Source organism: Acomys russatus, chromosome 24 (assembly GCF_903995435.1).
Source record: "Acomys russatus chromosome 24, mAcoRus1.1, whole genome shotgun sequence".
In the NCBI taxonomy this organism is placed as follows: Eukaryota; Metazoa; Chordata; class Mammalia; order Rodentia; family Muridae; genus Acomys; species Acomys russatus.
The window spans coordinates 17,445,406-17,472,188 of record NC_067160.1 but is presented as its reverse complement, the minus strand read 5'-3'; the positions used below and the strand labels follow the sequence as shown (position 1 = coordinate 17,472,188).

Sequence of the window (26,783 nt, the reverse complement as noted above, 5' to 3'; positions counted from 1 at the left end):
CCTCTGTAGGCAGATAGTCACCTGTTGGGCATGGGATGATAAAGCTTTGAGTGGGATGGACTTGGGAGGAAGAAGGAAGAAGGGGAGGAGATGTTGAGATGACAGTATGGCCTGTGGGAGCCAGGGCCTGAGCCATCCTGGTATTTGTTTTTTAATATTTCTTTCATCATGAGGATTTTGTGCATATTTAATGTGTGTGCATCATGCATATGCATGTGTGTGTTTCATAGTACAGACTGAGTGGGCGCGTCTTGTTGAGCTTCATGGCAGGGTGGTGTATGGCTGGGGTATTTTCCTTGATATCTCCTTAACATCAGACCATCTCTCTTTTTCTATTGATCAATTGTCCACCCAGAGAGTCACTCTTTAATCCCCTGTCAGATGAGGGTGGCTGCAAGATTTTCTGTTTATCTCTTGCATATGGATCGCCCTTTTCATTCTATTTTGTGTTCCTGCACTCAAACCTGCCTGTGGGCAAGAGAAACAGTAACTAGTGTTCTTCTGGAGCCAGGAAAGGGCTGCCAGTCTGCCACGGGAGCGGGCTGTGCACCCAAAAAACCTACATGGGTTCTCAGCCCCATCTTCTAACTTTGGGCCTATCAGTCCCTCTGTATCTTCCGTCCGGGAGGCCCCTGAGGCTTTGCATCCAGGGGGTCTGTGGTAAGAAATGGGAACCCTATGGGCTTTGCCTGACTAACAGATTACACGTCAATTTTCTCTTGTCTTTGAAAAGCATTGTCACAAATTTAGCTCACATGTTTGTTTGTTTGTTTGTTTGCTTGTTTTTTCTGGCACTATTTTGAAATTTTCTTTATTCTTGAGCCTGCATGCCTTCTTTTATACAATAAGAAGTAGCATTGAGTGGTATTCTGAAGGAAATGACAAACATAAATGTTTTCTACTATGTTTTTACTAGATTTTTAAGTAACAACTTAGGAAGCTGATACATTTTTCATCCCGTGAATAGGATCTCATAGGAGTAAGGGACATTAGGTGACACATGGGCAGAGTATGAAAAGTAGAAGTTCTGGGGAGAGTCCCTGCTCCACACTGGCAGATCCAACTGTAATGCGTGGTGACGCCAGCACCCCGTGCCTTCAGTCTAAATCAATGTGCTGGACGGGCAACCTCTGTTACTCCATCTCACCTTTGCCCTCCCTGAGACTGGGAGATCCCAGAATGTCAAAGCGCTCCTTTCCCTGCTCACACTTTTAGAGGCAAACGAAATTGTTTCCATGTAGAAAACAAACGCAACTTTATTAAGAAATACCAGTAGCCCTATGTCCTTCACTCTTGACCTTGATCTGGCTCAAGCAATAGTTGGGTTCAGATGACGGAGCAGGTTCAGCATACAAGGAGCTTTCACAAATGCAAAAGGTAACCCTCCATCCTAAAAGAGCACTCCATGTCCTCTCACCAAGTCCTAGATGGTGGCAGGGGTTAGCTCCTACCCAGAGCAGCACTGGGTGTTGGGTAGGCAGCTGCTTGGCCTTGGACCTCTGACTCACTTTGACTCTGGGTTCTCTCCTTTCTACGTAGACATTTCAAAACTATAATTGGTACTGAAGGTCACTCAAAATGGGCCTGGATCCCAGTGGATGACTATGTCTATAAAGCATTAATAGTTCTCTGTTTAGCCACAACTCCCATCCCTCCTGTACTCAATGCATCATTATTGGTGTGTGAAGGTCTCCAGCCGGGTCAACTGATGGGGGCTCCAGTGATGACCAGCTTGTAGTAGGCTCCCTTCTGAGCCATCAGTTCCTCATGGGTCCCCTTTTCAATTACCACTCCTTGTGACATGACAGCGATGATGTCTGAGTTCTGAATGGTAGACAAGCGATGGGCAATGACAATACAGGTCCGACCCTCTCTGGCTTTGTCCAGAGCAATCTGCACTGTCTGTAGAAAGGAGATGGAAAGTCAAAGCAAAGACATAGGGTCGTTCGCAGCTCACCTTTGTGAGGGCCCATTTCAGATACCACCTGAGTACCAACTCTAGTGATCGAACACTGGAGGAGGTTAAGCAAGTGGCTGCTCATACAGTGCACCTATACTTTATGTAAATTGCAGCTCACCGGCTGAGAAAGTTCAGTGAAATGAGAATGAGCCAAATGCTATGTCACTATGCAGTTTCACAATGCTGAACTGTCTTGTTTATTAAGAAGACATCTACGAACAAAGTTGGGAACGGTTAATCATTTCTGATACTCCTTCTTGCCAAGGACACCTTAGCTCTCTCCAAAGTGGAATCTCGAGTTTAAAGCATAGATCATAAATTATGAATTTCATAGCTGTTCTTTTCCCAGTTATGTGTTCTATTGTGCAAACTCCACATGGCTACCCCCTCCTTTTAGGTTTTGAAAACTATGAAACATGTTATGTTTCACAGATAACCTAAATTGTCTTGATTTATTTAAAAAACTAATTTGCCTTTGAAAAATGTCATTTAACCTAAATAGCCTTATAGAACAATTAATTAAAGTAAAGGTTTTTAATTGGCAGTAGCCCTGTCAGACTATTATTTGTAGATTATTGTCTTTTGCTTCCAAAGAAAAATATTCTGTTTCTACCATAAATGAATAAGACAACAGAAAATTGTGTCATTTTATATGCACAATGCTTCCAGCAAAGACTCATATCTAGTAACCAGAGACTTTAGAAAAGAAACATACACACACCTTTTCACTTTCTGTGTCCAGGGCAGATGTGGCTTCATCTAGCAGCAAGATTTTAGGATCTCGTACAATGGCCCGAGCAATAGCAATGCGCTGTTTTTCCCCTCGAGAGAGTTTAGAGCCCTGGGTCCCAACAGTAGTTTCATATTTCTAGAAAAAGTATAGCAAGTTTGAGAACTATAGACAGGCATTTCTCCTACACTCTTTGGAGCCTTTATCAATGACTTCTCTGTGAACTCAAATTTTTCCTTTTTTTTTTTTTTTTTTTTTTAACTTAGAAACAGTGATTGAATCCATTAAAATATATCAAATCTGGCTAGAATATTCAATGTCTGAAGTTTGTTCTGGGAAATGAGGAACATTACTCCCATCTATGCATTTCTTTAAGGGTTATATTTTTGGTCACTTTCTGTATCCAATTTTGGCCCCACATAGGTGGTCTTTCTTGGTTTGAAATTCTCTGATTTCTAGACTGGCATCCAAAGATCTTCTGTAAGATGGGATGATCCCAAGGGTAGAGATGCCTTCAAAACCTTTCTGGTTGGCTCCTTCCCTTGAAAGGAAAGGTGCGCTGGGATGCAAGGCATGGCTCAAAGTTATACTCAAGGCTCACTAGCATTGTGAACAGCAACAACTTGTTTAAATGTCTTTGAGCCACAAATGCACCTACAAAATGCAATGTTAGTACCCAGCACACAGATTTCCTGTGCTTTTGAAAATGAAACTAGGAAATATAATGTCTAGCTGGATGCCCAGGATAGCTAAGTTAAAAATAGTAACACCCATACGGTATTGATTTCCCATCAAGGACTGTGTTCTTCCTCCACCGCCTCTGCTTCATCATCCCCACCCCCTCTTCTTTTTTAAAGACAGGGTGACAAGGCCTCACTGGGTAGCCCTGTCTGCCCTGGAATTCTCTACATAAAACCGGCTGACCTCAAACTCACAGATATCTGCCTGTCTTTTCACCACCACAGCCAGCTAATTCTTCTGAGAAGAGTAACCTTGTTATAGCCACACAAATGATATTTTGTGGATTTTATACATTATAAAACTGAGGCATAGAGCAGCAAGACAATTGCACGAAGACAGATAAGCAGTAAACAACAAGTGTGAAGGCTACATGCTGATGTATCTAGTTTCTTCTGGTCCTCTACTCTTGTCCGTTACTCTAACCTTCCTACGTCAGGAGAGACCTAAGAAATATCATTGATTTCTCGCATTTCCTGGGCACAGTATATTGTGTTATTACATTGTAAAGTGTCTAAGAGCACTTTGAGCTGGAAAATAGCGCATTAATAAACACTTTTTAAAAACTCTTCTTTGCTTTTAGACATGCTAGCAAACAAACACAGGTACTCAAAGTAGTCTTTTGCTTTTCAATTTAGGGATTTCAATATGCTTGCTAGTTAGGCTGCCCAGCTTAGAAGCAGGGCATGAGCCTAAGAAAAAAGCAAGCAAACAAACAAGTGCACCACAGGCCACAGTTGGCAAACATAACAACTGACAAAGAAAAGGAATTTCCGAGTGGTATTTAAAAAACTGGAGTGGAAAAAAGACTACAGCTTATAACTAAGATTTCATGTTTTAATTTTTCTTGTAGTTAAACAACAACCAAGAAGGATACTCAGTAAATGGGGGGGGGGGGTGATTCATAGTGGAGACAGCCAAATTCAGACTTTTGGCTCTGGGAAAAACAAGGCACCAAGACAGAAGCAACTTATCCTCACCACGCACATGCTGTGAGCAAAGGATGGACATCAATTGTACAGCAGCAATCTTTGTGTGGCTATTTAATTTTTGAAGGCAGGGTTTCATGCACGCTAGACAAGAGCTCTACCAATAAGCTATATCCCTAACCTTTGACCTCTATGCCCTCACTTTAAAGTGTTGGGGTTTCCTTGCATTTTGAAAATGGTATAGACAATATCAAACTGGATACGTAAGTATCCCCAAATTACACAGTCAGGTAGTAATTAAGAAAGCTTACATTCAAACCCCATATTAAACCTCTGGATTTCTTTCTTGCCAGGCTACATTAATGCTCTATGGTTATTGCTCAATATGTAGCAAATTTTACATCATTTGTTTTGTTTGACAATATACTGTCTGAAAGTGATGGAGAGCATTTGTTTGGCTTGTAAGACCAAGGAAATACAAGATAACGGGAGATGAATCGTGTTGTCTTTGAAGCTCTCCCTGAGCCTCAGTCCTGATACTTCTTGGGTAGCCCACCTCCCCATAGCCCTGTGGTTCTGTAAGGAGCAACAGACTCGTGCTCACCTCCGGGAGTGCCATGATGAAGTCATGCAGCTGAGCCTGCTTTGCAGCAGCTATGACTCTCTCCGTGGAGATTTCTTTGGTGTTGTCCCCATACTTGATGTTGTCCATTATGCTACAGTCAAACAGCACTGGCTCCTGGGAGACAATCCCAATGTTTGAACGGAGGAACTGAATATTGACTTTTTTGCTGTCACGACCATCTATCATCTGCCGACAGAGAGGACACGAAGTTTTAGCATTCCAGCAGTGATGAGAGTTCCATCACGGAGTGAGGTGCTTTACGGTGCATCTGTTCTGCATGAGAGGGGCTACCCCCAGGGCCCTGGGGAAATAATCCATATTGCCTGTGGCCCCTGGAACTTGTTTCTGACCAGCATGCCATCAAAGTTGACATTGACTACTATGTTGTTTTGATGTTGTTTTCTCCTAAACTCTAGCTCCACAAGTATTATATAAATGATAAAGATTTTCAGCATAGTATTTAGTTAAGAAAAAAAAGAATTCTCCTTATAGCTTAGCATAGCCTAGTCTGTACAGCTATGTAGACTTTGTGTATTCTGAGGCTTTGTGGGCCACCCAAAGGAGAGGGAGAGGGAAGGGGTTTGGGGTCAGGGAGAGAGACAGATTGATACCATTGGATAACATGAAGATAAAGCCTGTGTCCTTAGTTTTATTGTCATTATTCTCTGGACAGCTAAGATAATAAGTCCAGGGGAAAATATATTCGGCCACTTGGTCACAATCCCACATGGAAGCATCTTCTGAGAGACACAGCACAAACAGTTTCTGTCCACTGTATGATGAGACACAATGCCTGTTTCCTAAGAGCTCACAGTGCAGAAGTCAGGGGAGTTCAGCTACAAAACATGCACTATTTAAGTTGGCTCACTTCCAAAAGATTCCAAAAAGTCTATCGCAAAGATGTAACAAGTCTAACATATTAGCTATAAAGTGCTTGACAGTATGAATTCAGAAAAAAAGATTATGTCAAATAATGTGAACGGGATATATTTCAGACAATTTCTAAGCAATGGAAAAAGCAAACACTATTTTAAAGGGGGAAATGGGACAAGGCAGACCTCACTAAGACTTAGTTCTTACTCAGTTTGAGGCATTTCCCATAGTACTCATTTCTGCAAATCACAACCTAATATTTAGTCAGAAATTGAACTTTTTGCTAGTTCTTATTTATATGATATATTATAACCATCTAAGAAATAAAAGATACCTTCCTTGTTCTGGAAGAATCTCCCATAGACAGTACTGGACACATCACAGCTACTGAATTAAATACTGAACATACTCTACCTGTACTGTCAGCTTGTCTAAAAGCAAAGAGGATATTTAAATTTATTAAAGCAGTATTGTCCTATTTATAGTGTTCGTGGATACGTTTAACGAGTTTGCAAAAGGTATGGTGCCTCTTAAATGGAAGAGATCATAAAATGATTGCTTCCTTCCCGTGACCAGAGCTGTCAGTGTGTGCACACAGGGAAACATACTCAGTAGACATGCTTGGGCTGGAGAGCTCACACATGGTGAATCCATGCTGCGGCACCTCACACTCTACCTGGACAGTAGATGTGACAGAGCTGAAGTTTTGGAAAACTGAGCCCTTTCCCTTGGACAGATTTGACCTCTAGGGCAACGTACTTCTTAGGTTCATCAGTCATCAAGCCCTTTTAAATAAATTAAAATCTCCACATCTAAAATCAATAATGGCAATGTTCATGAAGCACAGGCAAGCAACTCCTACTCCGCATTTCCATACCCCCCTGGGTCCTGCTGGTACCCACTTGCTTCTTTTCTTTGCTGTATGTCACAATGTCACCTGTCCCCACGGCAGTGAAGATCACACCATTCGAGAGCATTTCAAGGTCCTGGGGTGTGTTTGGGGAAAGCAAGTAAAAGGCAGAAGAGCCATGACAGCTAACTGTTCACATCTTAGAAATAAATCACAGAGCCTCTGAGTTAGTTAAGTCATGCCAACAGAGAGTTAGGGACACGGAAGTAATAATCATTAAGTGAGCTCAAGACAGGAAGTGGTGAAGAGAGTTGTCTTTGAGCAAAGAAGCACAAAGGAATGTTACTTGTCTTTAAATATTTATTATTTGATTGTATAGTTTGGTGAATATATTGCCTGAGAAGAAGGGGAAAAATTTTTTTTTAATTTAAAAAAGGAAAAGGGAAGAAGTACTTCGAAGAATAAGTAATAAAGCAGTCCACCAATGTTTCGACTATCCTTGCCAAGTCTTTATCAATTTGAGTTTGTCTATTAGTTAGGTGTAAGTTTCTTGGACCAGGATTGTCCCAAGTGTTTTCATGCTTGCTCCCTTGTCTTGCTCACTTATCACCATGTCCCTTGTCACCCCACCTTTCCCCGCCACCCCTCACCCCCCCACCTCCCCCCACCCCCTGCCACCAGTTTCCTGATTAGTCTGCACTTTCTGCTCCATTTACTACGGGTAAACAAACGTCTCTCAAATACACTGATCTCCAGTGTGCCCAATTTTCTTTCCTAAGTTGGTCAGCAGGCCATCTGGATCTGGGAAGAATCCGATGTTAGAAGAAGCTGTGGGGCAGAATCAGGTCAGCCAGCAGATGATAGAAATGAAAACATCCACAGGGGTAAGTGTCCAAGGCAAACATTTCAGTCTGGCAAGGCACAGCCTTGGGGACCGCTTAGGAGCCAGATCTTATATGGAAAACATTCTCAAAAGCATCTGTGCCACTTACCACCTTCCCCTGATCAGGGTCATAGAACCGTTCCAACAGCTGAATGCTGGTGCTCTTGCCACACCCACTGCTTCCAACAAACGCTAGTGTCTGTCCCGGGTTCACAGACACTGAGAGACCATTCAGAACTGAGGTGTCAGGCCGAGAAGGATATGTAAATTTACAGTCAATAAAATCAATCTTCCCTTGGAAGTTGTCCTGGAATGAGAGGACTGCAATTACACATGTTCCTGCTGGAGCCTAGAACACAGAAAAGGTACCTGCCGACATGCAGTGGCATGGAATTACACATTATAGAAACAGCAACTTCAGTGGGTGACATTCTAGTCAGGTCCAGTGCTACAGGACAGTCATCCCAGCAGCCTGGACGTTGAGGCAGGAAGGACTAGAGGCCAGCCTGAGCTACACAGGAAGATTCTGCTTCAAAACAGCAAGCAAACAAACACCACAAAAATAACATTTTCTTCCCAATGCTGGCAGGTGTAGAATAAAGAAAGACAAGGAAAGTAAAGACATCTGACGTCTTAATCCCATTCTCAACTAACGGCATTTCCCTATTGTAGAAGAATTTTAATCCAGCAACCTGGTTACTCTGGCAAAGGATCACAGCCAAAGACCTAGGTCTGTGTGACCCAGCTGGAATTCAGACATACCCTTAGTTTCATCCCTTTGGCTGGAATATAGACACCCCTTTAATCCCAATGACATCTAATTGAGGGGAAGACAAAGTGATGAATCAGAGAAAGAGTTAACAGAATGAGTCAGAGATAGGATATGCTCAACTCTCTGTCCCTGTCTCTGTCTCTGTCTCTGTCCCTCTGTCTGTCTGTCTGTCTGTCTCTCTCTCTCTCTCTCTTGAACAGTGCAGAAAGAGAGTTATGCAGACAGTACAGTACAGTGGAGTAAGTACAGTACAGTAGTACACTAGAGTTCCCGAGTACAAACAGTTCAGTAGAGTACTCTTTGGTGTAGTTCAGTTCAGCTGAGTTAGTACAATTCAGTTTACAGAATTCAGAGGCAGTTTTCCCAAGCAGAGGAATTCAGTCAGAAGCAGAGAGAAGCCAGTTTGAATCAGTCAGCTTCGAGAGGAGTTTTGAGTCAGAATTGCTGAGTTGAACCAGTCAATTAGAGTTCTGAAAGAGACAGGGTGAATTTACTCAGCAGTAAGTCATGAAAACATTCCTAGTCCTAGGGATATTTAGATAGAAACACTCTGGGCTCAGCCCAAGACACGTATTAGTAAAGCTTGGGTATGGCTGTCATTCTTATACACTCTTCTGAGGAAATAAAAACATTTATATCTTATCACCTATTCCTTTATACTAAAGATGAAAGAGAATAGAAAAAGTTTATACACTACAATTCTTTGTTATTACACTGTTCTTTAAAATATTGAGTTAAAAATGAAGTTGTTTGGAGTCTGTGCCACAAAGATGAATATTTTAGTGTGTTTTAAACTATCTTGTGGACTTCTAAGATAGTTCCATTTCCTGTCTATTGTGACTACTGCCATAATAAACATGGATTTGAAAGTGCCTCTGTAGTATTTTGGCTTCAGGTATGTTTATATCCAAGAATTGTATAGATTAAGTCATATGGTAGGCCTATTTTCATTTTTTTTAGTGAAACATCCTGATTTCTACAGTGGCTGCACACATTTACACTCTTATCAGTAATGAATAAGGGTTCCTCTTTCCCTACATCATCGCTAGCATTTGTTTTCTTGGTGATGGCCATTCTGATTGAGGCGATATGGTCTTTCAAAGCATCTTTAATTTACATTTCTCTGGTGGCTGGGGCTGTCAATTTTTGTGAAGTGTGTATTTTGACATTTATATATTTTTCTTCTGGGGACTGTTGAGTTAACTTTTAAACCCATTTATTGTTTACATGATTTGGTTTGGGGAGTTTGATTTTTACGGCTCTTTTTAGATCCTAACTACTAAGCCTTTACCTGATGTATACTTGGAAATTTTTTTTTCTGCCTACTCTGTAGTTCCTTTACCCTGGGATTGTTTCCTTTTGTGCAGAAGCTTCTTAATGTCATGTAATTCTATTTTTCAGTTCTTAGGTTCACTTTGCCAGCCTAGCTATCCATCAACAAAGAACTTCATAAAGAATCTACACATAGTACAATTTTATGTAGCCCTAAAAAAATGATATCCTCAGGAAAATGGAGGGAACTATAAATCATTGCATTGAGCAAAATAAGCCAGATTCAGAAAGATAAACACTATGTTTTTTTCTTATATGTAAAACCTAAATTTGAGGGCCCAGAGAAGGATGACTGGGTAGAGGAGGAAATGAGAGAGGGGAACAAATGAACATAAAGTAATATGACACAAATGTATGTGAATACAATGACAAACTCTATTAGTTCACATGCTAACATAAAAATGAATTTAAAATGCCATCTGAATTATGAACTCTAGGAATAGCTAAACATTTACAGAGAATAATTCGATCAAGCCGAAGCAAAAATGTCACTTGACCAAAAATTTCATAATTTAGCTTAGCTTCATTGGTGTTTTGCTCTCCTGAACATATGGAGATTGTTTTTAATGGGCAGGGAAGATTAAAAGCTCCTTGGGGATTAAATAAAGTAAAAGGAGGATAGTTTGTTTAATATTAACTAATTTTCTGTAATTCACATGAACCCAGATGAACATGCATCAAATCAGTATTGCTGGACAAAAAGACCTAGCCTTTCTATTTCACACCAAAACATCAATAGAAAGAATGACTAGACATGTCGTGTCTGTCTCTCTGTGTGTGTCTTCATAAATGTGTCTTCACCCACTCTGGAACTATGTGTTTTGTATTATATAAAATTCAGCATCGGTCAAGGCTATGGTTTTTATGGGGCGTGTCTCACATGGGTTCATATGTGGACCCTGGTGTGGTGATGCTAAGAAGTGGTAGAGACCATTGATGTCATCGTTCTCAGAATGAATCATTTTGGGAGACCTGGATGGTTCTTAAAAGGAGGTAATTATACTGGGTTAACCACGAAGCCATGAGAGCAGAGAAAGAGCACTGAGGGGAGGGTGAGAAGGAGCTCTAAAGAGGAGATCCAGGATCCAAGAGGATAATAGCGAGAGCTGCTATAAAGGAGGAAAGATGAAGATCGGGAGTGGCTGTGAATTTGGGGGTGGAAGAGAGCGGGTAATAAAGAGTGGGGCAAAAGATATATGTAACATCAAGGATATTTGAAAAAGCTATAGAGAAACCGATTATTCTATAAGCATACCTTAAAATACATACTTATATGTATTGTTTTAATGCAGTTATCTCATATAATAGCATAATGCTCCCTTCAGAAGCCATAGACTATCCATATAATAGAAAACCCAAAGCTAGGCATGGGATATTTATTTCCCTATGAGTTGTTGGCCAGGCATTTCCAAGAGACACCTCCCCCCCGCCCCAAGAATATAGGTTATTGCCACTGTGCTCTTGGTTGCCTGACAGAATACAAAGACAAAACTCTATTGCTGAAGACACCATATTTTTTGTTGCAAGATGAAAAGAAATCAACCCAGCACTGGTCTGGAAATATCCCCTCTAAGGCCTCTCGTACTGTTGGAAGATACTATTCTAGCTACCAAGGGAGAAGTTATCAACAACCCTACCCAGCTGTAGAGCCCAAAAACCACAACAATGACAGGATCAACAACGTTCACCCCTTGGTGCAATAGTGGCACTTGTATTTTGGAGAAAACCAACAGCTAGCCAATTGTACTGAATTCATGAACAACTGGAAGGAAATCATACATGGTACTGTAAACCTAGCCAAAAAAGAAAATCCTCATGGCTGGAGAACCTTAGAGGAGGACCTATTACTACCATATTTTTACAGTACTTTAGTATTGCAACTGCCTTCTAAACATTCATCTTTATATCTATAGATAAGTACAGCTCCCACATTTTAAAAAAAATACATCATATCTTTCCTTTCTTTTCCAGAAAATAGAGATTATTAGAAAGGCCCACTGTAGTGAGAATTTCTGATTTCCTTAAAAACACAGAAATGTTATGGGAATATGTTTTTGTTTTAATCCCAGGTGTGGGAATATGGGCTGCTTCAGATTGTGCACAGCACCTGACTATGATTTGTCTCATGCTCTGGTAGGGGTATGATTTTGCCAGCTGCAGATAGTTTATGTTTGGAATTCTGAGGAATCTTCAGAGGGTATATTAATGCAAGTCCTCCAAGAAAGATGGGGCAGCTGCTGCTCTTCCTGCTGCTGCTGCTGCTGCTGCTGCTGCTGCTGCTGCTGCCACCTCTATTGCTACTGCTGCTGCCGCTGCCGCTGCCACCATTGTTGCTGATTGCTGTTTGTCCCTATTGCTGGTTGCCAGTTGGAGATATCGTCCCAATGAAAAAGAAACTCACCGCAAGGTACTCAATGCCCCTAATCGACAGGAAGTAGTCTAACAATATTGATACTCTTTTTTATCCTCTAGCCTTCTTTTTTTCCTACCTAGTGTTGCGGGTTTGGAAGGGATAGACGTGGTGTAGGGAGGTAGGAAAAAGAACCCAATAAATATCCAAACAGTTTGGTTACTGTCCACACTGGTCAAAAACGCAGAAAATAAATGTCCATGAAGTCAAATGAGACATCTATAACATAACCCTACACTTCAGGCTCAGGAAACATCTTGAAAGAGGAGCTGGGGCCTGGAGAGATGGCTCAGAGGTTAAGAGCACTGTCTGTTCTTCTAAAGATCCTGAGTTCAATTTCCAGCAACCACACAGTGGCTCACAACCATCCATAATAAGATCTAGTGCTCTTTTCTGGCATGCAGGCAGAATACTGTACAAAATAAATACATCTTTAAAAAGAGAGAGAAAGGGAGTGAGAAAGATGAGCTGGAAGATGATAAGAGTCTAAAGACCAGGATGACTGCTTTGCAATAGTCATGGGTGGTGCAGGAATGGTGTTTCCATGCACTCTCAATAACACGGCTGCCTGCACAACACCTGCAAAGACCACACCAGACAACATACTAACTAGAACAGAAGAAAATTCTGTAAGGTTTCACCCCTAGATGAAGAGCTATAGGCAGTCTCCCTACTAAGAAAGGGAGAGCCAGAAACTCTCCTACCTTCTTTTTCCACAGAAACAAGACACTAATCCTAAGGGGTCAGCTTTAAACACATGCAAAGAAGGATCACCTGGACTTAGTAGTGTGTGTGTGTGTGTGTGTGTGTGTGTGTGTGTGTGTGTGTGTGTGTGAGAGAGAGAGAGAGAGAGAGAGAGAGAGAGAGAGAGAGAGAGAGAGAGAGAGACTAATACAGGAACAGATCATGAATTCTAGAGGGACTAGTTGGGGGAACATGAAAGGAGTTGATGATGGTATAGAAAGTAGGCAAATACAGTGTGCTCGTGTACGTGATCAAATCAGAATAAGGTGGTCATGAAAATGAAACTGATCCTCCCCACACTCTAGCTTTCTGCTTCACCATGAGATCTTACCCCCACAATTCCTTTCTGTCAATATACCACCCACTATTATACACTGTAATCCTGGGATCCTAAAAAGCGATTGAATGATAGATACAACCACCAGATCACGTATTTTCAGCCTCCAAACTGAAATAAGTAAACTTATTTTCTGTTATGAAGGCAAGGTTGGCCTCAAATTTGCAATCATCCTGCCTCAGCCTTCTGAGCTCAAGGATTACAGGAGCATACCAAGAGTCCAAGAAAACTTTTTCTGTATATACTAAGCATCCTTGAGTTATAGTAATAGAAAAATCAACTGATCCAAATACATGTTGTTGTCTTACTCAAAGGCAGTGTAACAGGTGATATTTTCTTGTCAATTATTTCCTCCATTACATTTGTAAATCCATCGTCTGTCCATTTTGAATGCATGTGAATGAATACAGGCTGCCAAAATATGTACTCTAAACTGGCAGTACTTGACTCTCTTCAGTGGCTCTTTTGTATAAAAAAGCACACACACACACACCCTTCTCCCAGCCCAGTACTTACCCATTTTTCCCCTGCTCCACTGTATACATTAATTGGAGGTTTTCGGTCTAGCAGTTGAAAAAAGCGTGCAGCTGATATTTTAGCTTTGGCGTAGCTTGGGGTGTAAGAAAATGCTCTTCCAACAGCTGTTGCACTCATTATAACTGAAGAGATCACCCTGAAATCAGACAAACACCCAGGTAGTGGGAGGTGAGGTGTGGGGTAGTATGAAACTCTAAGAGGCAAAAGTTTTGGGGTGCTAGGCCCAAACAACTTGAGCAAGTCACTTCAGCCATGTCTGGGTTTATAAGGAAGTAGAGAGGGTAGCAGTTTTCAAACCGTGCTTTCTGTAAGAGAGTCAAGGGGTAGACTGATGGGGTAGGGTTCAGACCTCCAAACCCCAAATCTTCCGCATTAAAAAAAAGAAATTTGGTGGTGCAGAGGGTGGGGGAGTCAAAGAGACTTTTGGAAATGAATTTAAAAGATGACCAGATTGGGTTGGCTTTCTTCCCACTGTAGCATTTCATGAATCACCGACAGGTATGAAAATGGTAGCACTGGGCAACTGAGGTACCTATTCTATGCCCAGCATGCATAGAAGCCATACTTCAGACAAGATAAGGAAAATGTTTGTACCAGCTGCTGACTATATCAGCATGGACTTAAGGAATGAACGAACACATGAATGAGAGACAGCCTTGCTGCGGCCTCATCCTTGAAATGCACAGTAGGCCATAAGGCCCATCAGTGCCATCTTTCACAGAGGTCTTCGTGGGGTGGGATGATAGAAAGGGGGTGTGCAAGCATCCAGACTACTGCTCAGCTTGTAATCAGTGATTGTTTCGAGGCCAGAATTAGAAACCCACATTCCCCAGGAGGCCAGGATAAGATTTTTTTTCTTTTTGGAGACAGGGTTTCTCTGTGTAGCCTTGGCTGTTCTGGACTCACTTTGTAGACCAGGCTGGCTTCAAACTCACAGCAATCCACCTGCCTTTGCCTCTCCAGTGCTGAGATTAAAGGTGTGTGCCACACCTGGCCTAAACAACCTACCATTAAATCTCTCTCCTGCCCCTTTTCTTTTCTTTCTTTCTTTCTTTTTTTTTTTTCTTTCTTTCTTTTTTCTTTTTTTTTTTTTTTTTTTTTCTGAGGCAGGGTTTCTCTGTGTAGCCTTGGCTGTCTTGGACTCACTTTGTAAAACCAGGCTGGCCTTGAACTCACAGCGATCCACTCACCCAGGATAAGATTTAAGAGACTAAAAACTTTGGTGATGAGGTAGGAAATGATGGGAGATGATTTTCCTAGTTCTTAAAGAAGAAAGGAAGTTTTCTGTGGACCCTTCATTCTCACGTGCTGACAAATAATTTGTTGCACATCCCATATAAACTGACAGAAAGAACCCAACAGTTACTTATTCCTGGTCTGGGTTAGTATCTTTAAACATGCAAGGGTTATATGAATAAATTATAATAAATTTTAAAAATGAAAAAAATATGCAAGGGTTTAGAAAAGAGACTTTCCTAGTTGATGTGGGTATGGTGAGCTAGCAGGAAACTACTGGAAGAGAAATGTCAGGTGAGGGGCTCATGCCTCTATGCCCTCCAAACTTAAGATGGTCTCTGCCCTCATTATCTCCTACTGCCACCCTCATGTGCACCCTTACTTAGGCCCTCCCCTAGGGAGGTAAGCAGAATAGAAAATACCCTTCTCTGGCCTATCATGTCTCTATTCAGAAGTGGCTGGAAATCAGTTGTCTTTCCAAGTCAGGAATAGAGTTCAAATACAATAGTCCCTGGGGTCATCTTGTTTAAGGCCTTGAAAATCTCAGCTTTAAAGTGTGTAAATAGAAACACAATAATTCATCCTATGGTTCATCCATTTCTCATCACTATTTTTTTTTTAACTCTCTCAGTTCAAAGGTGGATTTCATTTCTCTATTCCTTACACATAGGCTAAGTTGTGTGAGTTTCCTTTGCCAAAGAGACCTCAGTAAATGAAATATGCGCAGGACTTGAACGCGCTTGCAGTGTTGGACATGCTTCTTCTGTAGCATCTGAAACCCTAAGATTATTCATGGAGGGAATGAGCTCGCTTGTTACTGAGGCCACCTGGAGACAGACATGCACACTGAAGTCAGTGAGAAAGGACTATCTCACACCCTGAAGAATCTTGAAGAGAAAAAAAAAAAAAAAAAAACCGAATGCTTTAAGAGGAGATAGTCTGCAGGGTAGCGAGAAAGCTAAGTGACAGAACCAGGCAAAATCCTCTTGGAGTGTCAATATCATACAACCATTTTGGAGATTCCTCACCTGAAAACATAGCTGAAATGCAGCTCTTCCTGGGCCATTAAATAACCTCCGTATCTATAGGCAGAAGAGTTTGCAAGATATGATAACCCCTGGGAAAATGCATAGCAGAGCCCATAGATATTTGCCTTTCTAACAGCTGTCCGGTATGACAGTTCCAGCTCGACCTCAAATTCTTTAATAAATCTCCTCTCCACTCCAATTCCAGCAACTGTGCGGATGCTGCCAAGGGCTTCACTGGTGATCTGCAAAGGGAAAGAGTCTGAGGAGTCAAAAAGTAGGACTATCTTGTTTCATGACATTCCAGTCATTGCACATATTAGACTCATCACAAATGGCAGAAAATAACAAAGAGAAGTTGCTGGGGGTGGACTAAACCAGACCATAGAGCCACTTGTCACTTACACTCAGTCTCTACCTAGGTCTAGCATAGCTCCACTGCCTCCACTTGCTGGGGGAAGAGACAATGTTAGACAAGATCTCCCACGCTCGTCATGGACAAGCTTTAAAATCTTTTTCTGCTAATTCATTTGAAATGTCTAAAACGCTGTCTCGGAATGTCTCTGGAACAAAACGACTTAATACAATTTTAAACCACTGTTTTCTAAAAAGTTGTTGCCCAAGAAACCATCCCTTCTGAAAACATCTAACTGAATAGTCTTAGTTAAGCACGAGTTCATCTCTGGTCAACATGGTGAGCATATGTTTTAAAATGCACAGTTTAAAGTCCACCATTAACGAATGGGGTACTTCCTCGCTAGAGATCTTATTTTCTACACTGGCATCTGAAATGCTTTGGCTACCGGGACAGCATCACATTCTCTGTCTTAAAAGTGACATAATATAATTATGAGTGAGTTTATGAAGCATGAGTGTGTGGCTCAGGCCTGTTAGTAAACGCCCAATGCTTAGGAGACTAAGGTAGGAGGCTCCTAAGTTCAAGACCCGCTTGGCCTCCAGTCTGAATTCAAGGCTATCTGGGAACTTGGTGAGACCCTGTCTCAATGATGTTGTTGTTGTTGTTGTTGTTTTTAAGAGTAAATAGAAGGATTGAGGTATAAGTCAGTTTTAAAGTGCTCACATTAGTAAAATTAGTAAACTCTGGGCTCAGTAAACTCTATGTTCAGTCTCCAGTATCAAAAAGCAAAACCAAAAAGAAGGCATGTTTTGTGTGATTAATCCCTCCCGCCCTTCGATATGTTTTTGTTGTTTGAAATAGCATCTCAAGTTACCAGGATAGACTCTAATTCACTGTGTAGCTGAGGCTAACCTTGAACTTCCGATCCTTTCGCCTCCACTCTCAAGTTCTGGGATCATTGCAGGCTGTGCCACCATGCCCAGCATGTGTGTGTATGTGTGTGTGTGCGTGCGTGTGTGTGTGTGTGTGTGTGTGTGTGTGTATGTGTGTGTGTGTATGTGTGTATGTGTGTGTATGTGTGTGTGTATGTGTGTGTGTGTTTTTCAATTGACAAATGTCTATACCATCATCCCCTCAACTTTTCCTTGTGTTCAAATATTAATTAGAATAAACTTTTAAAAACTGCATGCCTAAAACCTAAATGTATTTGCATTCTACACCATAGCTCATGATTACATTTGAGAAAGACATTTGCCATTAGCTTAGCAAAAGCTAAGGTGTGAAAGTTTAAAGTATGTTTTCTATATGGATAGAAGGACTAGGGGTAATCATTAAGCTGAGAAAACAACAACTATAACAGAATTGTCCACCTCTGCAAGTGAGAATACAGAAAATGGAGGGTGAACAGGAAGAGGAAACCAAACATATAAGCTTCTATGTTTACCACACTTTCTCCTTGCCTGATCAAGCTGATGAATCAAAGCTTTATTGTCAAAGCCTTCAGGCAGAGATGCATGTGTCTCTCTGCACTTCTCATTTTAAACAGTTTACTTGACAAAACCACCCAGCAATAAGAGGAAAAATAAGGTCTATAAGATTACCTGGCCAGCCTTCTCCAGAGCTTGCTTGTCTTGAGATGCAAATTCTGTCAACATTTTTGTCTGTAAGGCTCCTGACAAAGCCAAGAAGGGGAAGAAGCATGCTACAACGAGGCTGAGCTTCCAGCTGAACAAGAATGCAATGATCATGGCCACAATGATGTTAGTGATGGAATTGACCATCATCCCAACTTGAGAGCCAGCAGCCTGCAAAGCAAAAGCAGCCAACCCATCTCAGACAGGGTCTCTCTTGCCAGACACCATTATGCGAAAAGCTGTTTTATACCAAAAGAGAGATTCTTTTTTACTGTGATAAAATATACATGACAATATTTAGGTTTTTTTTAAGCCATTCATAAGTATGTAACTCAGGGACATTAAAATCATAAACAAATAAAAAGTGCTCACAATACTGTGTAGACATCACATCGGTACTCAATTTTTCTCAGCCTCTCCATCTCTAAAGTTTCTTTATTCACCAACTGATCACCTCACCTTTCTCCCCTGAGCCTGTGATGGATATAAACATGCTTTTGTTTTGATCCCAAGTGTGGGATCTGAAACTATCTAGTGTAAGGGTGAGTGATATTTGTCTGCTAGAAAGGGAACTGCCTCATGTGAGGGAATGGTCTTTGCCAGTTGAAAAACATCCTATACAAACTATGAGAGAATATAGATAGCCCCCAAAACAAATCTCAATAACTTTTGCACCACTTTGCGTCTCTTTGTTTCTTTGCTTTGCATCCCTTCACTTCGAGACACTCCTAGGAGAAACACTTGAGAGAATATTTCGGGGTTCCTGCTGATGTGGTTGATGTCATTTTTCCTGGATTGCTGGTTTGCTATTTAATGAGTCTGTTGGAATCCTGACAAAGAAGAGTGGAATCGCCCCCCAAGGAACGGAATCTACAAAGGTCTACCTCTTCTGCCTCTATTAATCTTCTTTCTCGCCTATCTGGGGTGGTATGTTGGAAGGTAGATATATACATTTAAAAAAACAAATAAATTAGGTTTTTAAAAAGATGAAAACCTACATGAGGCACTGGTAATTTCTGTTCTGCTCTATGTATGAATGTATCTTCTTTAGGTATCTCATAGAAATAAGGTTATACAATATTCATGCTTATGTGTCTGGGTTAATTTGCTAAACATTAGGTCTTTTCAGGACTCATCTACATTGTGGTACATTTCATAATTTCATTCCTGTTGAAAGTATAAACATACTGCTGAATGTATACACAATGTGTTTTTTATCAATTTATTATATAGTGGGCTGTTGAGTCCTTTCAATTGTTATAAATAATAATTTTGAAAAATGATCATCAAAAGTTCTGAAAATGAAGAGAAAATAAGTTATAGAATTTTGTTAACAGACTACACCAAGTAGAAAAAGAATATTAAGGATTGAGTAAAGGTTCTCTTAAAATATCGTATTTAAACAAAAATAAAGAAAAAAAGAAAATGCAGAGAGATTACAAGATCTTTGGGACACCATTAAAAGATCAAATGTCTACAACATTGCTTGACATGAAGTAAACAAAGGCTATAAGCATTAAAAATGTATTCAATAAAACAAAATCAGAAAACTTTCTTAACCTTGGGAAAGACATGAACATGCTAGATTATGAAGCCTATAGAGGCCCAGAGGGAAACAACCAGAAAAGATTTTTCACCCAACATAGTCAGACTAGCAGAAAACAATCAGAACAACGAATTCTAAACTCTCCAAAAGAGAAGCACAAACTCTTAGTTAAGGACAACCATATTAGACTAAGAGCAGAAACTATAGAATAGGAGAACATGGACTTTAAGTCTCAGAAGAAAATTAGTGTGAATATAGATCACTACACCCAAAAAGAAAACCCTTCAGAATCAAAGGCAAAATGATGACTGTCTACCTTAGTCAAAAACTAAGGGTATTCTGGGCTGACAAGATAGCTCAGCTGGTAACAGTGCTTGCTGTCAGGTATGTCAGTCCCTTAGGACCCACATGGTGGAAGGAGAGAACCAATCCCTGAAATTTGTCCTTTGACCCCCACATATGCGTACATGCATGCATGAATACACAAATAAGTTAATATTATAATTCTAAGAAACAAAGGAAATTTATGGCTATCAGACTAGCTTTATAAAAGATGCTTAATAGAGTTTTATATCCAGAAGTGGAAGGAAGATAATTTGCAAGACAACATGTAAAAGGATAAGCCTTGTTTGAAGAGTGATCTCAAATAAGATTGAAAATCTGGGAGTGGTGGTATATGCCTTTAATCTCAGTAGTGGAGAGGCAGAAGCAGTTAGATCTTTATGAATTTAAGGCCAGCCTGATCTACATAGTGAGTTCTAGGACAGCCAGAGCTACATAGTGTGCTCCTATCTTGAAAATCAAAACAAAAACGGCCATGAAGACTGAAGTGGCTACCTTCTATAGTCAGGCAAGACATTCATTGGAGGGAGGGGGACACCAAACCACCCATAAAACCTTCTATCCAAAGTTTACCCTGCCTACAAAATGTGTAGAGATAAAGATTTAGCAGAGATTGAGGGAATGGCCAAACAAGCCCAAATAGTCCATGCTGAGACCCACCCAATGGGAGAGAACCAACCCTTAACACTACTAATGATACTCTGCTGTGCTTGAGAAAGGAGCCTAGCATAACTGCCCACTGAGAAGCTCCATCCAGCAGCAGATCAAAACAGATACTGATAGCCACAGCCAAACAGTAGGTAGAGCTCAGGAAGTCTTGTGGAAGAATAGGAGCAAGGATAGAGAAATCAAAGGGGACAAAGAACTCCATAAGAAAACCAACAGAGTCAAGTAACCTAGGTCAACCAGAGATTTCAGAAGCTGAACTATATGTAATCATGTGCTGGACCTAGGCTCCCTACACATATGTAGCTGATGGGCAGCTTGGTCTTCATGAGGGTCATCTAGCAATTGGAGTTGGCACTATCCCTGACGTGGCTTCTGTTGCCTGCTCTTGGATCACCTTCCCCTAGCTGGGCTGCCTTGTCTGGCCTCAGTGGAAGAGGATGAACTTAGTAATGATGAGACTTGGTGTGCTGGCGCAGGTTGGTCCTGGCTGGGGAGCTCCCCATTTCTGAGGAGAAGGGGGAAAAAGAGAGGAGGGTGGGACTAGGAGGAGAGGAGGGAGGGACTGTGATTGGGATATAAAGTGAATAAGTAAACAAGTAAATTAAGGAAAAAAACAAAAAGAAGAAGAAGAATCTATTATGTAAAACAACTATTATGGAAAGAGCTATTATGGGAAACAACTAGAAGTTTCTCAAAAAAACAAACACAAACTCACACACACAAAGACTAAACATGGCATTCTCAGAAGATCCGGTCATCCCACTCTTGGATAAATATTTAAATCTGCATGTCTATGTTTATGGAGAGCTAATCACAATAGTTAAAATATGGGTACCCAACAGTAAATTAACACATAAAGAAAACATGGTATATTCAGAAAGTAGAATATCATTCATACATTTTTAAAAACCCTATCATCTGCAGCAAAACAGATAGAATTAGGAAATCCTGCTAAGCGAAATAAGCTAGACACTAGATGTACTTTCAAGTCCTTTCTCACATGTGGACACTAAGAAAGAAGTGTGTATGTGCGCGCGCACACACACACACACATGCACACACTCAACTTGCATTGCAAAGGAATGGGAAAATTGCTGAGTGTTGTGGGTTAAGGCAGATGAAAGGTGGAGGGACATGATTAATGTATGATATATGCATGAGGATCCATTAATATGTATAATTAACTTATGTTTAAAATAACAATAAAAAGTAATAGTTCATTAAAATTATGATTTACATTGTTTTTAAAAACAATGTAATTTATAATGATGAAAATATACACCCATCAGAATTTTTAGGGGAATAAAAAAGGCAGAAATGCCCTATGTACAGTGCTTCCAAGTCTATGAAAAACATGCCTGCATATAATAGATAAGAGAATCAAAAGGGGGGGCTGGAGAGATAGCTCAGTGGTTAAGAGCATTAGCTGTTCTTCCATAGGACCCGGGTTCAATTCCCAGGACCCGCATGGCAGCCCCTCTAACGTTCGCCACAGGAAGATGGAGGAAGAAGATGCCATCTTTGAGTCAGAGAGAACACACTTTTACCAGATGTAACCTGCCCCTGCCTTGATCTTAAACTTCCCAACCTACAGAGTATGAGAAAAATGCCGGTTATTGCTTTGTCTAAGATATTTTGTTATAGCATCCTAGATGGATGAAGGCGCTCCCAGGGCTTACCCCTTGAACCTGGGAGGCATCTGTAGCGAGCCTACATCCTAGATGGATGAAGGCGCTCCCAGGGCTTACCCCTTGAACCTGGGAGGCATCTGTAGCGAGCCTACATCCTAGATGGATGAAGGCGCTCCCAGGGCTTACCCCTTGAACCTGGGAGGCATCTGTAGCGAGCCTACATCCTAGATGGATGAAGGCGCTCCCAGGGCTTACCCCTTGAACCTGGGAGGCATCTGCAGCGAGCCTAGTTGTTAGCACTCCAGGGTTATTTCTCAGATCATCAAACCAGCCGATGTCTTGCCCTAACATTGCCTTGAAACCAAATTTACGCAGCCTCTTTGTGAGGAGTTCCCCAGATTTGGCAAAAGTGTAACCCTAAAACATAAAGAAGGAAACTTTGGTGAGATTTTTACATGAAAATAGAGGGAAACAGGCAAGTCACATAATGAAAACTAAACTTACCTGCAGAAACTGTGTGAAAATGGATACACAGCCCAGGATGACAAAAAATACACACATGTTGTAAATCTCTGTCCTTTGTTCTTCTTTGTCGGGTAGTGAAAAAGTCTTTGGAAGACAATAAGTAGGGGATAAAGTATGTTATTATAAAGAATAACAAAATAAATACATTTGAATATGTTCAGTTAAATTTTCACACTTGTGTGCTCGCTTCCACAGCACATATACTAAAATTGGAACAATACAGAGAAGATTAGCATGGCCCCTGCGCAAGGACGACACGCAAATTCATGAAGCATTCCATATTTTTAAATTAATAAAAAAAAAGATGGAAAATTTTTTTCACATTTGTGCAGTCTCACGGAATGTTCAGTAAATGTGACCCTCAATATCAATATAAAAGTTCATAGTGTGTCAGTGCAGAGCAGCAGCTGTTCTGAAAGTCCTGAACCAGCCAAGGATGCTGATGATGGAAGGAGGCAAGGATACATGGGAAATCTCTGAAACTTCCTCTTAATTTTGATGTAAAACTATATTGCCTTAAAAAAAAAAAAAGACAAAAAACGTTTTTAAAATGGCTTCACTTTGAACACACTAGTTTTTATACCAAAGTTAGTGATGAACATTACAACGTATTTTAAATCTTCTATGTGTCAGGGTTCCTGGAAAATTTAAACCAAAAGCAACAATTACAAACATGCACGTGTGCATGCACACACAGACAGACAGACACACACACACACACACACACACACACACACACATGAGTTGGGTAGATTTAAGCAGTAGTGTTAGCTTTTTTCTTACAAAGATGGAGGAAAAGAGTGCCCACCCCCAAGTTATCCTTTAAGAAATAAGGGAGAAAAAGAGGAAAGAAAGAAGAAAGGGCAGGGAAAAAAAAAAGAAGGGAGCGGAGGACAGAAAGACATTATTGAGAATTTGAGAATGTTAGTCTGTGGAAAAAAACATGCTTATTATTTCAACTCTTATTTTGCTCAAATAATAGACACTATAAAATGATTATTTTAGACTCAGATATTCTTTATTTTACTATATGTATGGATAGTACACTATGTGTATAGTCTTGTACATATAAACTAGTTTATAAGTATAAAGTATTATATGTATATATTCATTTTTAAAGCAACCAGCTATTGCACAACTATCCCTAGCCTAGGAAAAAAAACAAAGAGAGTGAAATCTGAGCCTGTTGTTGTTGTTGCCCTACAAGAAACTGGAACTAGTCTCTCCTCAAAGTCCATGGAAATTGTGACCAATATCTTTAAGGTCTATTTTGATTAGTAAATGATATTCTTAAATATGTGAGGAATGTACTGAGAGTTACCTAAGCACCTAGCTGAGAACCAAGCTGTCGCGATAAGAAAACAGAATAAACAGGGTATCTTGTGATGGCAAAGGTAGTCACAACAAAACCACTGTAATTCAGACTAAATGAAGTAACTAGGAGAACCCAGGAAAAGTATGGATTGCCGAGATAAACTAATATGTTCTCATTTATTCTCTCTTTATCTCTCTCTGTTTCTGTCTACGGCTATACATCTCTCAAAAACGATATGTAGAATATTGCATAAGTAAATATTTTCTGTGAAACAAAATAATCTGTTTCTATTTTTTCCACGTGTGTCTGATTTCTGATTTAAGTGATACACAGAAACAGAAAATACAGGTTTCAGGACACGCATCGTTTTAGTGACTATAATACTTGATGCCAGAACTTAAATGTGCTAAAAAAGGAAACAAAACCATCTCCTTTTCTTCACTAGAAACGCAAAGGTTACAAGCTTAACAAATTTTCATTTTATTTTGCATTACCACATCTTAGTTAAAAACCTGTAATGCTTTGGTAGTAATGGTTCAGTTCAAGTCATTATTTCTGCCTGAATCTTGTGTGCTCAAAGAGTTGCTGGTTTTGTTTTGTTTTTGTTTTTTGTTCCCTCAACACCCTGTCTTACAGAGCAGTTTAAGGCAACTGTAATGATACTTTTTGAAATATATTATAAAATGAGAAAAGGTTTAAAAAAAAGTTGAAAAAAATGAAAGTTTTTTTTTTTCCAGGATTGAAGACAAACTGCAAAGCAAGGAACTGGGGAGAGGTTCTACACAAATGAGATCTTACTACTTCTAGAGCAGTTTCTAGAGTCTGATTTTACTACTTCTAGAGCAGTTTCTAGAGCCTTTGTTTGTTTGTTTGTTTGTTTTGTTTTGTTTTGTTTTGAGACAAGTTTTCTCTATGTAGCCTTGGCTGTCCTGGACTCACTTTGTAGACTAGGTTGGCTTCGAACTCACAGAGATCCCCCTGCCTCTGCCTCCCAAGTGCTGGAATTACAGGTGTGTGCCATCGCACCTGGCTTCTACCGCATTTATACTTTATAGAAAACGGGTTCTAAAACACCACAGTAATTATTGTTAGACTTGTGCAACTAACCAGTTCGCGGAGTTTACAATTCAGGATATTAAAAAAAAATTATCTACACAGAAATTCTTGAAATCTCAAACTGTTATGGAACAATGACCTCTCCCCACAAAGGTCACCCACTGTACCTATGGGTTTCAGATAAAACCACTTAACTCTCACAGAAAACCAAGGGCACAAACACCAAGACGTTTGCCTGAGTCCACCCATCTAGAAGGTATTCCTGAATAAAGAAATCTTCAGTTTCTAGCCTCAGGTACAGGTTTTCCTTCTGCATGTGCCCTTTGGCTTATGGTATTATCCACCTAGTCCAGACAGCGTAGCTGGCTAATGTTGAAACCCACATGACTATTTAGTTCAAGATGAAGCCTTTAATCTACCCATAGTCTCTTTGCACAGAATCATGTTCCTTGGGTCCCCTGTACATTCTTAGTTTTGAAATGCAGCCCAATAGGCTACCCATCCCTAGAACCCTCTGTTCTTAGACTGGCTGTGGTTCAGAAACATGTTTTTCTTTCTTTTTTTTTTTCTTTTTTCTTTTTTTTTAAGGAGGAAAGCAGTCATTAAATTCTTGCAGTGTATCAGATATCAAATGTGTGGCATAACCAATCTTAAATTAGGATTTCCTTAGAAATAAGATTCTCACAGCAACTCAGTAGGTAGGTTTCTTGTTTCATATTAATGAAGTATACACAGATAACAAGGGGCATAAAGCCTTTCCAGGGCTGGTGGGTTCTTGTGTGTGGGCTTTTCCAACATGTCTCACCTGACTTGCAGTGGCTTGAACACTTGGCACACCTTCCAGTCCGAACAGATCCAGGGAAAGTGAAACAAATACATTATGTTTTTAGCCGTGGAGGCTGAGGCAGGTTAGCAACCAGGTTTTTAGTTGTGTACAGTCATTTGATGTGCACATATCTCTTGGGGTGGTCTACTATGCCATGCCTTAGAGCAAAACCCTTTAAGTGTATCAGGACTCAGGACACCCAGTGAGATGAATGCATTGTGAGTAATGGTGGGTGGGTGAGAGTTATGTTGAGACAAATAGAAAGAATCTTCCTTAGCCAGAGGAGACCTTGCGATTTGTTCAGCCTTATTCTCTTGGTGACTGTAACCCTCTGAGAGCACTAACAATAAGCCAGTGTTGGGTTCCAGCCACTGCATCCTGCTTTTCCAATGATAGAACCTTTAATCAAAAGTTTCATTGGCCCCACTAATTCCATTCCAGGGTTTCCAGTGCTGAATGGAAGAGTCACAGAGTCATGGGAGAATGAACCCTTTATCATTGACGGAGAAGGCACTCAGGGCAGGCAGGGCTCCTTGCCGAATCCTGATGTGGCTAACTCACAGTTACAGAGCTAGAACATGTCTTCAAGGTCACTGTTGCACAACCCCCATTTTACAATGGATTAAGACCGAGTCCCAGAGAAATATCATGATGTGATTCCAGGATGCAAAGGACCTGGACAGTAAGAAGCAGAGCCAGTTTTAGGGAAAGGAAAAAATGGTTCATGCGCACAGTGCGATTCTATTCGGCTATGTCACCTCTCCCCACCTCCACACACATAGAGCTCAGAGGACGTCATAGAATGGGGGACAGGGGGCAGAAAGCACCTAAGAGCTGGAGGGTCAGGAGAGGTCCTGTGAGATGGAGTCCTCCGAATGGACATGGCCACTGAGGTCATGG

At 40.6% G+C, this 26,783-nt stretch overlaps 1 protein-coding gene and 1 non-coding gene across 2 annotated transcripts in view; one reads left to right on the top strand and one right to left on the bottom strand.

The window, feature by feature from the left end:
• Positions 1 to 1,588: 1,588 nt before the first annotated feature.
• The window catches only part of Abcb11 (ATP binding cassette subfamily B member 11), a 69,771-nt gene continuing 44,576 nt past the window's right edge, over positions 1,589 to 26,783 (bottom strand). Inside the window, exons 20-28 of the mRNA XM_051166401.1 lie at positions 22,666 to 22,770; positions 22,417 to 22,578; positions 17,941 to 18,144; positions 15,985 to 16,226; positions 13,700 to 13,856; positions 7,698 to 7,895; positions 4,962 to 5,168; positions 2,682 to 2,828; positions 1,589 to 1,902 (exon numbers count right to left, since the gene is read on the bottom strand). Coding sequence (XP_051022358.1) covers positions 1,702 to 1,902; positions 2,682 to 2,828; positions 4,962 to 5,168; positions 7,698 to 7,895; positions 13,700 to 13,856; positions 15,985 to 16,226; positions 17,941 to 18,144; positions 22,417 to 22,578; positions 22,666 to 22,770 — 1,623 coding nt within the window. The 3' untranslated portion in view covers positions 1,589 to 1,701. The remainder of the gene's footprint in view (positions 1,903 to 2,681; positions 2,829 to 4,961; positions 5,169 to 7,697; positions 7,896 to 13,699; positions 13,857 to 15,984; positions 16,227 to 17,940; positions 18,145 to 22,416; positions 22,579 to 22,665; positions 22,771 to 26,783) is intronic.
• LOC127207790 (U6 spliceosomal RNA) lies at positions 22,866 to 22,972 on the top strand. The gene has a single exon (XR_007832992.1). It is a non-coding gene; the product is annotated as a U6 spliceosomal RNA (small nuclear RNA).